Source organism: Peromyscus eremicus, chromosome 2 (assembly GCF_949786415.1).
Source record: "Peromyscus eremicus chromosome 2, PerEre_H2_v1, whole genome shotgun sequence".
Taxonomy (NCBI): domain Eukaryota; kingdom Metazoa; phylum Chordata; class Mammalia; order Rodentia; family Cricetidae; genus Peromyscus; species Peromyscus eremicus.
Window position 1 is genome coordinate 99,542,991 of NC_081417.1, and position 14,437 is coordinate 99,557,427.

Genomic DNA, 14,437 nt, shown 5'->3' on the forward strand with positions numbered 1-14,437 from the left:
TAAGCTCCCACCAAACTCTTTAGGGGATTAACTAATTTACTGCACAGATACGGCACGTCTGTTGTAATAACAGGTAGGATGTATTGGGGTCGACCATTTATCAGAATTAGACTTCTTTTCTCAATTCACAGTGAATTATGCTGCCTACATGACTCCCCTCTCTCAGAGCCTGCCATCCCCTTATGGCCCCTAACGTGGCAGGCGAACAAAATTGACAGTCTCATCTTGTCAACAAGGGGCGATTCTCCTGAGAAGCCATTTAACTTTGCAGGGGAAGCAATGTATTAATGTGCTTGTCCCAGGAATGTTAATCATCTTCAGGCTTCCGATCTAACTTTGACGTGAACAAAATCACCAAATTTGTTTACTAAATGAATCGTAATATGCTAATAAGAAAGCATGACATATATGGAGAATCCAAACAGATGGTTTGTTTACTCCACTTTGCAACTTTATAAATGCTGGAACTCTGAAGATGTTAGTGAGAATTATTGGTTTGCTGGCAGAGGCAAACATGTCTTTTGCATACTAAATTTGGCACTACAGTTAGAAAACAATTTGTCATTGCTGTGGAATGCATAAAAATGCTAACATAGTGATGGCACTTGTGAGGGCAGATGGGTAGATGAAAAATGCGTATGCCGCATGTTCAGGGTAAGTACAGAACTGATATCCAACAACAGCCCTGCTCACTAACCATTTTAATGTCGCCTTGTATCTCACACAAGAACGCTTTCAAGGGTGCTGATTATTCAATGGTACCTGTTGCGCTGTAATGCAAGGGGAGTGTTACACTGTGACTAGGCTACGCTTTCACAGCATTTGGGCAATTTCTGAATCAGGCAGCTCATCTGGAGCTCAGCTACTGCCATTGTTGGGCAAGAAAAGCAAAAGCCTCTTTTAAACATAATCTGAGCTGTAATTTTAAGTTTTATAACTACCCAGCCTGGGAAAAAGAAAAAAAAAAAAAAACACCTTCACATCTTCTGTTCCATATTCTATTAATTTAAAGAGTTTAGAAAAGATGTTTTTTCCAAATAATAGGAATTTGGAAAATTCCTTTCTTCACATTCAAATCTGTCTTCCATTTATAATTTTTTATTATGTAAAATATGGAACATTGATTTCTTTTTGAGATCATCTTAAAAGGAAATAATTTGAGAGGAAATATTTTAAATGTTTTATATCATTCAAACAGTTAATTTGTGATCTTAAGAGGTGACATTAGGGATTTCTAAGTTCCCCATAGAAAGAGACAGTATCTCTATGGACTTCATCTAGAAATGTATGTGGAAAAATGAAAGTAATGAACTTGAAAACTCAGGTGAGCATAATCTCCTCCGCACAGCTGTTCATGTGGTGTCAAACTGCCGGATGAAACACGAGTACTTCAGTTAGCCTACCAGTAGAGAATCTATGCTGCTAAAGATTTCAACTCGCAGAAACATCAGATGACGTCTGTGAATTTTCCCTGGTAGTCACACAGGCATGGTCTGAAGTGCAGAATATTTTAGTAAAGAGTTGCTTCTTACGCCCAATGTCACCACTAACCACCCAACAATCTAGTCCTACATATACAGTGGAGACCACCACTAATCTTGGAGAGCTTCCGGGTGCACCATTATATAGTGCTGAACTTCTTACCTACTGACAGACTAGAAACAAGGAACACAAAGTGGTCTAGAGAAACCGCCGACTTCTTGCTGTCCAAGGATCACTTTGGAGCAAGAAACATTAGTGCTGTCCCAGCCTGGCGCTTATATCTCATTTGGAACATCTCATTCCTCACCAACAAAGAAAATTTCAATAAAGTACTTTTACTGGTTTAACAACCTCGAGCTCCTGGGACTGTCAAAGTGCTAAGCCTTTTCCAAGGAGAGAAGAAATCAGCAGCTCAAATATAATTAACCTTCCATTCTCAATGCAAACTGCCACGCAAAGGAGCTCCGCGGTCTATTAGTGAAGTTATAATGGCCAACAGGCAGAAGCAAAATTGGTCAAAAAGTTGGCTGCTGCTGTCATATTTTTGGAATTATGATTAATGGTACTAATAATGTGGATGATTACTGATATGTGTATCTCCAGCAGTTTATCATATTGCTCTGGCTGCCTACATCCACAATAAACAGGATGCTATCATTTACCTCTTTATTGAAGGCAACCCTTCTCTTGAAGGAGCATATTCTAATTACTTCGTAATGTTTTATGTCTTAAACATTTTGCAGCTCTGGACCTTGCCAACTGCTTCATGTCTACCATTGATTAATTACTGAAGGTTTAATCAAAATTTAGAACCTAATGTAGTCATTTATGAGCACACCACAGTGCCAAAGTAGTTAGGCTCTGCTCCCAAGTTTGGAGAGTGTTCGGTTCAAAACCAAATCCCAGTCAGGCACAAAGATCCAAGAATTTCACCTTGGGTGCTCTGAGGTTGCCAATTCCATCTCTGCTGATGAATGGAAGGTAATCTAACTACAGGTAAACAACAGTTTTACCTTCCCTCTCCCCACTGGGCTCCCTCTCCCCGCCAATCCCCAAGCCCACAGAGCCGCACCGCTGGCTGCTCTGAGGAAAAAAGGGGGTGCTTTTGAACACTCGTCACGAGAACATAGTTTTGAAGTGGTTAAACAAGTGAAAAATAATTTGCTGGGACAAATACGTAAGTTTTTTTTTTTTTAATGTGGATTTTTTATGGTTCTGTCATACAACCATTCACCGTTGAAGTTAAGTGTTTTTTTAATACCATTACTGAACTGCTGAAATGGATGCTAATATAGCTTGGAGTGCTAATGTCAAGTCCTGGTAATAAAAAAGACAGACTGCTGAATGAAATAATTTCAAGTAAAAAATAGAACAAAAGTGCTCTCTCTCCCTCTCTCCACTTTTATTGAATTGGGACTGACTGAGCCAATTGCTTTAGAAGTCTGTAAAATACAATTACTAGTGAGGGAAGCGACCCACCAGTGCCCCCTCAGTGACAGAGTGGACTAAAAAGGCAGCAGAGTTACAGCAGCCCCCCTCAGCCCCATTGGAAGCAGAGGCTTCCTTCTAGGGCCTGCTGTTTGCTCGAAATATAGTTTTTCTTAGGAAAATTTCCTATTTCCCATCGACATGATGAAGGAACTTCATCCATCACTTTCTATGATGGAACTGTCTCTTCAGGAACTTAAGGACCACCTGTGTTTTGGTCTTTCTGTTCAAGTGTTTTCACAGACAAACACACGTGTGCACTACTGATGCTCTTGTGCAAGAAGATGGTGTGACTGTGAGCGGCCAGGAACAATTCAGACTTGTCTATGCAAAAGTGGAGGTGGGCCATCACCTACGTATGTTCAGGTAGACTCCCCTGGCTTTCTTCTCTTTCTTTCTTTCCCAAGGTAAAGTAAAAATTAGAGCAAGCAAGATAAAGAATTAAGTTGGAAGTGGGTAACATTTTCCCCCTTAGTTAATAAAAGAGGTAATAAACTCCATAAAGTAGTAGAGTTAAGATCACTAACACTTCAGCCTAACGGCTTTTTACCAGGAATTTACAACTCTCCTTTTAATCCAAGCAGCTTGCATTAGGACATAAAATGTAGGTATTTTTAAGTAACTTTATGTGAAATGACTGAAGAAAAACTGTCCTTTCCTAAAAATGCATTCTCTCTTCCTTTGACTTGGTGTGCCGGCCTCTCAAATACACACATCTTGGCGCTCAAGAATCAAAGTCACCAGATCTTCTTTAAAATTTTTAACATGGTAATTTTTTGGCAAGTGCAAACTCTTTCATAGACTGCCATATTCATCTAGTTGAAGGTCTTGAGAGTCTTATGGGGAAAACATTACACTATTTCTAAGTAGCCTTAGGAAAGAGAAAGGACAGCATGCTTTACAGAATAACCTCGGTGCGAAGTCTAGCAGCAAAGTCTTTCATTGTCTTTGGGAATAAGGAAACAATAATTAAAGCTAGATGGTTGGTAGGAGCTTATCACCCAAGGGAGAAGGGATCCCACCAGGGTTACACCCAGGTGAACAGAGGGAAGGAATCCCACCAGGGTTACACCCAGGTGAGCAGAGGGAAGGGGTCCACCAGGGTTACACAGGTGAATAGGTTCCCACCAGGGTTACATGGGTGAATGTTAATGTATGTGCACAGTCTCATACCAGCTTCCTACTGTAAGGATTGTCTGCAAAAACAAGGATCTCAAATGACGTTTCACAGTAGAAAGACTGAGTCACAACTAAAAAGGGGGTGCAACAGATTTTGATGGACCAGAAACAGAAAGCAGGAAAATGACCCTTTCCAAGCTGTAACTTGAAGTATGTCACAAAACATACTGCCTGGGTACTAATGACATGCCTTCTTTGGTACTTTGCCAGAATTTTCCAGGCAGTATTGGTAAGAAGAGTGGCATCCTCTCTAGGAAAGGCAAGGACAAAGGCTGTTGGAAAGCATTCCGTTCGTAGTGGGAGCTCCACGGTCACCAGAGATTCAATAGGAACTAACTTTCCCAGCATTTATGAAACGTGCCTTTGCAGTGCAAGGGAAATGGCTGGCTGGCCACAGTGCTCTCTGTGGCACAGTTCTGAAGATGGTGGCGGTGAAGGCTGTGGTTCTTGTGGAGGAGTGAAAGGTCAGCAGAGGTTTAAATGAGCTTGTCTTGCATCCAGCTGGGCCAGCAGGAGGTCATTAGGAAGATCCAAGGCTCACTTTAGGCTTGACAGAGTCTCTCCCCATGATACAAGGAGACCATTTTGCTCATTGCTCTTCTCTCGGTGTATAAAGAGAACCCCGGGGACAAGACGGACATTGAAGTTTATCTTACTACCAAAGTTCTGCTTGAGGAGGGCACAGCCAGCAATTACTCAGGAGGGGGATTTACTTTGTTTGTTTGCTTTTGATGGAAAGTAATGGAGATAAGTACAAAAGGCCTATTGATCTGCTGGCTCTATTGTGAAACCAAACAGAGGAGCAGTGGGGAAACATCTCTCAACGTTTAAAAGCCAGAGGGCCAACCCAACTTTATAAAGAATTTTGGAAACAGAGAATTGAAATTTGATTGGGCCCAGTGCTGGAAATGAAGCAGTTGTCTATTACGAGGCTCTCCTCTGAGGATTAGCACACTATCTGACAGCTAATTACATTAGGGCACATATACTAATAGTTCCCTTCAGCTGGTGCTAAGTGGCTCGTTTCTTGGAAGTATCGCTTGGTATTTATGGAAAAGCTCTCTCTATGAAAGTTCTCTATAAGTTTCCAAACACAGAGAATGATGGAAAAAATGGATGCTGCCTTGCTGAGAAGGTGATAACAGGAGGCAGGTAGCATGTTCTCACATCTTCACCTCTGCTGTTAATGTATGCAGTGGCTTATCAGAGGAGCTCCTGTTAATTTATTCCTGCACACCTGTGTAGGGCTGGAAGTCAGGTAATAAGATGAGCAAAAACTATACGTCTCTGCTGTTTAGCTATGGCTACCCAGAGGCCTATACAAGAACAAATTTAGTTCTGGAGACATCAGCAGGTTTTAATAAACCAAATACAGATGTCTTACTCCATACAAATCAAGAAGTTTACATGTTTAAATCTGGACTGATTTAACTGGCAATCAAAGAGAAGGTTCACACTTGGCATCAATGGTTGCCTCATATTTATTTATAAATCACCCTAGGCAGATATTATTTTGTTTTACAATTTATTCATCTAGCTGAAACAACCTCCACACACCTTAAAGATCAGGAAGAGGCTCTTACCTTTCTGATAAAACCTATGACAAACTTCAGCACCCTCTGTGAGATAGTAACAAATAAGAAGGCAAAGCTCACAAGGATGATAACTTCTTTCTATATAGACCATCTAGTTTCTGAAGGTCTTCAGTTTTAAATTTCCAATCACCAAAGCGAATAGAAATAAAACAACACACTAGGAAATGATGAGGAAAGTTAGGAAAATGGACAGATGTGGATGGATTTCACTATTGTTTGCTTCCTCCCCACTTCAAATAAAAAAAAACAATGCATGGGTTTCTCTTCTACATAGGTGAGTGGCCAGTGAACCATCCTAAGGATCAAATATTAAGTCAGAGGATGAGAAATTAGCACAGGTAAACTAAGCTCTGCTGAGTGTGACGAGCATGCTTTTGTGAACACTGCTGCTCCAGGCCACTTGCTCAGAACTTCTTCCCAGGGAGTATCTCATATGCATAGTTCTACAAGCCAGCCTCCTGTTCCCTGACAAAAGAACAGCTCAGTGGCAGGAAAATCCAGGGCTAAATAAGGAAAGAATGTGACAATCATCTTGGAGCATCAGTGCTCTTTACAGAGGAAATGATTTACATTTCACTTCAATCATTCAGAAGAAAGGTCATTCTTACAGCTAGCTGGTGATGAGGGGAATGAGTTGTACATATTAGCTTACTCTTTGTCATTAATGTGGAATGGCCCTCCTGACTTTTTAATTGATCAAATACACCATTGTTGACAACTATACACAGAAGGACACCTTTGATAATGATTCTGTCTGTTGTCATCCCTTGCATGTGTATCTTTCTCTCATTGTCAAACCTCAAACAGAGCACTTCACGTTTTTCTATCTCTAGCTTACTAACATGCTCATCAGAAGACCCCAAATGCACCCCCGCCTCATGTGTACTCATCAAAGAAGCTGCTTTCAATTCCTATAAGGTATGGGGGTCCGGAGGACAAGGCAGCTGCATTGGTGAACAGAAGGAAGGAGGAAACCCTGAGTGATGCCTGTGTCTAGGAGCCCTGCACACTTCAGCTGCCATGGGGATACTTTCCCCAGTGGAACTTCCCCTCTGGGGCTTTATTGTACAAGGAAGACACGGTGGAGTCAAGGATGGATGAAGCCAGGCCTCTTCGGAACAGAAAGAAATGGTATGGAGACAGGAGGTCTGGTGACAAAGCAGAGTTTCTTGGGAAGGTCTGCTGGCTGAAGAGAATGGTAAGAAGGCTCATGACTGTTTTAATCCATCATTTGATTAGAGGAGGAAACAGGAGCACAGCCTTGCTGGAGTGTGTATCTCAGGAGAAGAGCAGACCCACAAAGGTGAGTCTAAGGAACAGACCATAGATGAGACCTAAGCGCCTCTCTGTGCACAAGATCGAGACACAACCACTGGCTGGCATTTATTGATGAACTGATTAAAGTCTGAAAGAGGAATTGAATTGCGGTCCAAAGTCCACTCTGCTGAGATTCCGGAAGAGGCTGGCAACTCAATGGCATCACTGTGTCTTGTTACTTTGGTGGCAGTTAATCACCCATCACTGTGTTAAGTCATCATCTCAACAGGGTGAATACTTTCTTTTGACAAAAAAACTAAATGCCAAACCTTTTTTTTAAGGATTTAGCCTGAGATCAAAAGATCTGTGTGGTTTTTAGAAAGCCAAATTTCAAGAATAAAAATTTCTCACTTTATGTTATCTTTTTCAATTTGTATTTTGTCATTTATCACATGCTAAAACTCTGAAATGGAAAAGATTAGATACAGTATACTATTTTACCCTCACACAATGTATTGACTGTCTTTGAAACAGCTCAGTTGTACTCAGCCTATACTTGGAAGACCACTGGTCTAACTTCTGTGTGGCTGGCACTGGCTAATCTCCCAAGTCCTTACAATAAAAATGGCAACTAAAATAGTCTTTTTCTGTCAGCAATTATTTTCCCCAAGACAAACAAACTCTGTCTCAACAGCACTCCTTTTGTGTGTTCTGTTCAGTACTGTGTTCTGGAGTTCAGTAGTGATTGTCCATTAGTGAAAATGCCAGGCTTGGATCCTTATCCTTTGCTATTTAGTCCACTGTTATGAACTGTGATGTTTTCAGCAAACTAAAATGTAAAAGAATTCATGCAAATAAGCTTAAATGTTGGCTTGTCTTCAAACGCTCCATTTTCATAAATATTTTATGCAAGTTTTCACAAGTCTTTTATATTTGTTAAAAAATTTCAATGAAATTTTTTTTCATTGCATTAACCTCATCATCACTAATATATTGTTTGAAATCTGAAAAAATATTATTCCAAACTTGAAATGAGCGGATGGTACCGTATTTATTATTCAAAGTGGAGGTATCTTATCTGGCATTTCCTGGGACTGTCAATAAGAATCTAGAACTGAAAATAATGGTAACACAAGAAACCTTTTTAATAGAGCAAGAATAGTGAAGGTAGGAATTCATTAAAAGAACAGAACTTGGCTCCTTCTGTGTCAGTAAAAAGAAAGAAAATGTGGATATTCATTTAAAAAAAGGACTGATCTTTCATATATGAAAATGTTGCTAAGACAGGTCACTGATTTGCAGTGATACTTTTTCTTCCTTCCTTCCTTCCTTCCTTCCTTCCTTCCTTCCTTCCTTCCTTCCTTCCTTCCTTCCTTCCTTTTTTAACCGAGACAGGGTTTTCGTACACAGCTCAGACTGGGGTCAGACTGGCTCTCCCCGGCTCCCCCCAAGCATCATGACTGCAGGCTGTACTGGCACAGCGGACCCAGTGGCCTTTCACTGCCCTCTGCTTTGTCAAAGACCTCTATCCAACAAACACTAGAATAAGGTGGTAGATCTTTGGAAACTTCATTAATTCTGTTTTTTTCCACATACATTTTAAACTATGAAATAAAACTTTTTCTGAAAATATTAAATGTTAGTGTAGAACCCAAACGCACATCCCATGAAGTAGGAAGGACTGGCTGACGGTAGACCTGAGTTGGGCTGGGGTACTATGTCAAAGACTTGCTCAAGGGTTCATTCCCCGTAAGTGAGGGATCCTTGCCCCTCCATCAAATGACCACCCTGACACTCCATTCATATCCTAAGGGAATTACTAAAGAACCTGGTAGGTTTAGGACCAGCTGCTTCTGCTTAAGTCCATGGTTTCAGAACTGTAGCTCCATAACTTCAGAGTGATGTGATCTGAGGGCTGAATGTAATGTAATTCTAACTGATCCTAAAGCATGTGCTTAGGCATGTCCCTACTTCTGTGGTGATGTCCCACGGCAGACTACATTTTAGAGATGTGACCAAAGATAATATAAAGCTGAAATAAAGAAACCCACACAACCATACTCTTTCCCCATACCAACAATTAATTTGGCCTCATTGTCTTCTGATAGTTTCATGATGCTTAAAGAATTCAAGGACACACTAAATACTCATGTAAGGAATGATAACATTTCTGGTTATACCTACGGAGATGCAGGCTGTCTCGATGTCCTGGACCTATGGTTCTTTCCATCCGTAAATTTCTGTTTCTATATTGGATAAATATGTGTGTATGAAGATAATATATTGGTTTAATTAAGAAGCCACAAGGCAAAGCAGAAATTATATATATATATATATATATATATATATATATATATATATATATATATATATATATATATATATATATGACAGAAGCTGTGGCTTCTAAGGAAAGGTTCATGGGGAGGCAAGGAACTGTGTACTGTTAACTTATTCACACCTAGATGCATGGAAACATACACATACACATACATATCACATACACAGAAAAATAGCGTGCATTACTAGGAAAGATGACATGATTCTGCATGCTTAATCTTAACAAGCACTGACTGCATAAATCCTTCATGAGCATGGCAGCTTAGTGATCATGTGGTCAACATGGGCAATCCTTACAGTGCATCAAAAACATTTAAGTCCACCATGACTGAAACTGTACCCCCACCCTCAGCAGGAGCAGCCAATGGAGATTTACTGACCTGTCTCTGCTTCGTCGAGAGGGGAAGGCAGCATTGCAGCCAGCCACTGTGCAGACATGCATCTCTTTTAAGTGAACGTTCCTGTAGTGAAGCTTCACACTGTAGGAGCTTTTGAAGCTCTTCTTGCACACGTAACAGATTTTGGGGTCTGGACTAGAACACAGGTCGCCTTCAGGGGAGAATTTTTGAGGGCTTCCATAATTCAGAGACGATGTAAAACTTTCATGCAAGGCAGCCATGCTGGCCCCCCCACCATTGTATAGTCCGTACTGGCTCATGTAAAACATGTCGTAAGTGGGATCTGTGAATTCTTCCTTTACCTTGATGACGTCCTGGTGAGATGGCTCACTATGGTTCTCATCAGGCCTCTCACTGTTCATCAGAACTTTGTCGCTCACCTCACTGTGAATGTGCTCATCCCCTTCCATGGATTCCTCACCAAGTTTAGGCTCTGAAGACTCAGACTCATTCTCATAGTCCCGCTCGGGCTCCTGGTCCTCGGACGTCATACTGTCAGCCCTTCTTATTTCAGTTCTTGAAATGCACCGGGTCCTATTATGCTTAGAAAAGTCCTTCACAGACATGCCTGGGCTCATCTCCTCTTGGGAATGACAATGATTGTCATGGCTCATGTCATTGACCACAGTTCCACCGTCATTAGGGTCATCATCTTCGTCATCAAACTCGTCAGCTGTGTCAATGATTTCCTTCTCAATTTTTACAGGCATGCTTGACTTCCTAGGCTTTTTCTTAGGTGCCAGGTCAGCACTGGGCTCATGAGTACCCATCATCACGGCTGGCACTATTGGCTCAGAGGGTGGAGGAGGGTGCTGCTCTATGGTACCACTGGTTGGAATGATGGGACTGGTTGGGAGGGAGGTTGGAGGACTCACCATTTCCCCTGGAGTAAGTAAACTTCTATAAAAAGGAGGAACTGGTTGTACAGTCTTTAGCCCAGAAAATACTAGCTGGCTAGGGAGAGGGTTCTGTAAGACAGGGTCTAGTGGAGGAGTGGTGAAACCCATTGGGGGCCGGCCAGGACTCGTGAGGGTGAGATTTGATTTGGTACTTGCTATGACTGGAGTGGCGGCTCCTGATGTAGCCCGAATTAAATCTTTGTCTCGGTTATTCCTTAGCATAGGCATGTGAAGGCGAGGGTTGGGGTTTGCACTGTGGCGATTCCGGCTTCGAAGGGAGCTGAAGACCATGTTGCAACCTTCAATGGTACATCGATGTTTAATCTTCAGGTGAACCGCGTTATAATGAATTTTGAGAGTACCTTTGTCATAGAATGTCTTCCCACATGCATTACAGAACACTCTTCCTTTCCTCGAGGCTGACCCCATCCTTCTCATACGGTGAATCCGGAATGAGCTTTTTGGGTGGTCAGTTTTGCTCAGATCACTGACTGGGGCAGAATTCTGAATGGGGGAGACACATGCTGGCTCGGTTTTGGGTTCCACATTAGTGATGCTAGTCAGGGCATTTCTATTGGGTGTTTGATCACTCTTATAGGGTGTGGGCGATACTTCAGATTCACTGCTCTCATTATACTCATTCTGGGTTGAAATGCTTGGTTCTCGCAGCCTCAGTCCAGGCTGCTCTAAAAGCAGCCCATTGGGAGGCAAGCCTAACAGTGGGGCTGAGACAGGGTTTATATACTGGAATGGAAGCAGAAATGCAAGGCTGTTTGGTATGTTTTCAAAATGATGAATGCTGGAAGGATTGCTGTTCTCTAAGTGAGCGAGGAGACTAGGACTCCTGGTGCGGTTATTGCTCTCGATAAAAGTCCTTATATCCGAGTCTGTCTTGGAAGATGGTACAGCCACAGCTTGCCCTTCTTTCTCCTGAATTGCCATTAGCTCCACGATGGATTTGGTTTCTCCAAACCGCAGAAACTGCTGAAGGGTGATGATTTCCTCTTCTCGAGACATGATGGCCCAGCGGTCCAGTACTTTGCCAGCAGCGTCCTACAGGCCACATCAAAGAAACAACAAAGACAAATAAAAAAACCTTATTGATTGTGCATAATTATTCAATGCAACTGAAGGTGCTCTGCAAGCTTATGAAACACAGAGAGCAAGGGCAGAAAACGGCATGCCGGCAGTGTTAGTAAAAGTTAACACACAAAGCAAACTTTTCTGCCATGCAAATGTGGCAATTACAGTCACAGTTATAGAAACAGATTGGGTTTAATAATGTCAAGGCAAACAAAATGTGGACCACTGGGGCTTTGTGATCTAAAATGCCTTCAGTGCTGCCATTTTAGCAACAATGATCTATATACTATGAAACTATTTAGCATATATTAGTATAAGATGTGAACTCTTGCTGTGCAACCTAGCATCAATGCAAAAAATTGTACCCTAACCTTTGTTAAATAATGACACCATAGGAAAGAATTAAGTACAGTTCATGAAATGTACTTCTTCAAGTCAAGCAGGCATGATACTAGATTCAGTGATGGAAATTCCTTTAAATGGGATTTATGTGACTTTTGGAATAATTGAAAAAAAAGAGAGAACAATAAACTAGCATTCCCCCTCCAAAGTCCATCACCACACTGCATATTGTCTTTCTTAATTGGTTGTATTTTCATGCTGGTAGAGTAGGCAATTTCACGAGGCCAAGTAAAGGAAACATCACTCGTGAAAGGTAACTTTCCTCTTCTTGAAAACCGGCTATAACCCTGCATTCAATGTTTGACATCCATTTAAAGTATATGGCATTTTAGGACTTTGTTAAAAGGGCAGGGATAGATACCTGAAAAGTAAGCATGTGATGGGCTTTCGATAGAGTAAACATGGAAAAAGTTGTCTCTCAGCATCCTCTTCTGATAGCAAAGGGAGTCCGTAGAGACTCCACATCAGCCATCATCAGACTATGTGTTGTTAAATATACATTAAAAAGCATTTCACACTTTCATTTTTGCTAGTAACTATGAGATTTGCCTGGAGGTAGGACTTAAGAATCCTGCAATGTAATGTCAGGCAATCCATTTTTAGCATGGGCTGAGAGAAATCTATTCAAACAGTTGAATAACGACTATGTGATTTTTTTTAAAGGCATCATTCCTTAGAACCACCAAGATTAGGGATCTTTGTAGCCCTCTGTGTATGACACTTGCTCCAACTCTGACCAACAAATTAAGAAAGCACAAAACCTTCTAGAAAAACAAAATGGTGCTGTGGGGCATTGGGAAAGTGGTTCAGCTTTAGGAAACTGGTTAGCATGTGGCCTTGAGTTCAACACCAAAACAAACTTAAAAATGACAACACACTTATTAGGAACAGGGACAAAAATCATAACTTTACACTGGAGCAATCTAATAGACATTACCTTTAGAGACTGATCAAAGGTAACACCAATGGAGGGAGGCATGTTGTCATGTTGTACTCTTGATGGCAAAGGATGGTTTTATAAACATTTTTTTGGGGGGGGGGCTGGAGAGATGGCTCAGCAGCTGGGAGCACTGACTGTTCTTTCAGAGGACCTGGGTTCAAATTCCCAGCACCCACATGGTGGCTCACAACAGTCTATAACTCCAGTTCCAGGGGACCCGACACCCTCACACAGATATACACACATAGGCAAAAAACAAACAAACAAAAACAAAACAAAACAAAAAAAAACCAATGCACAGAAAATAAAAATAAACATTTTTTTCTTCAACCCAATCATGAGAAAGGATCGGGAAAACCAAAGCTGAGGGGCAGTCTATAAAATACTGGATAAAACTCTTCAAAGTACAACAGTTAGAGGGCAGGTGGTTAAGACATAATTGTGAGGTACTAGGGATATTAGACCAGAAGAGACACATTAGTGGGGGAAGGAACAAACTGTGCAGAAAGACTCTAGATCTGATAACAGTGCTGTAACAATTTGGCTCCCTTGTTTCCACAACTGCATTATGAGTACACAAGATGTTACTCTAGGAAGAGGGTGAGGATAAAGGAACCTTCACTGTTTTTGCAATGGAAAAGTCTCTCCTCAGCCTTTGGATATAACTTCCTCTGGACCAGTCATGTTCTGAACCATCTCAGCTAGTGTGAGTGAGTACATAGCCAGCATTTATCTGAATTACTTTTTAGGCTTGGATAGATGTATACCATTCCTCATACCAGTTTACATAGTCAGCACGTGTGGATGGCCATTCCCATGAAAACTGTCAGGATGCCTGACCTTCCCTTATCATATAGAAACAATTGCCTTTCAGATGAAATGTTCCCACAAAGTCCCTGCTTAAAGCAATGCCATGGGTAGCTGGTAACCTCAGGAGATTCTGCAAGAGCGACAAGACAATGGTCACTAATAGCTGCTGATGTTCCTCAGAGCCTTGTTTGTGGAATGTGGGGAACAGAAGGAATTGTTGGTGCTGTAGGAATGTAAGAAAGTAAGTTGTGATTTTATACACATTATTTCATTTACAGCACCACCCCTGCTCCCTGCCACCATGATAGAATACAGAATATGGGGAATGTTAAACAGATAAGAAATCAGAAGTGAAGTGTAAGACAACTTGTGAAGGTTCCAAGAAGCCCTCTTGGAGTCCAACACTTGAATGCCAGAATTCTGATGCTTCAGTTCACTGACTGTCTTCACAGTACTCACTGACCACCATATTCTGTGATACACTACAGTCAGGACAATAAACAGAATGTTTTCAGATCAAGGATTTTTCTAGAACTACGTACGGCCCTCTTCTGTACCATATCT

General features: G+C 41.4%; 1 protein-coding gene across 2 annotated transcripts in view; it reads right to left on the bottom strand.

The window, feature by feature from the left end:
- The window catches only part of Bnc2 (basonuclin zinc finger protein 2), a 407,276-nt gene that overhangs the window by 9,163 nt on the left and 383,676 nt on the right, over window positions 1-14,437 (bottom strand). The window contains exons 6-7 of one of the 2 annotated variants that reach the window (XM_059254497.1): window positions 9,722-11,691; window positions 9,096-9,247 (exon numbers count right to left, since the gene is read on the bottom strand). In XM_059254497.1, the coding sequence (XP_059110480.1) occupies window positions 9,130-9,247; window positions 9,722-11,691 (2,088 nt within the window). In that variant the 3' untranslated portion in view covers window positions 9,096-9,129. Of the gene's footprint in view, window positions 1-9,095; window positions 9,248-9,721; window positions 11,692-14,437 lie in introns of those variants that run through there. The other variant, XM_059254496.1, reaches the window with a different exon arrangement.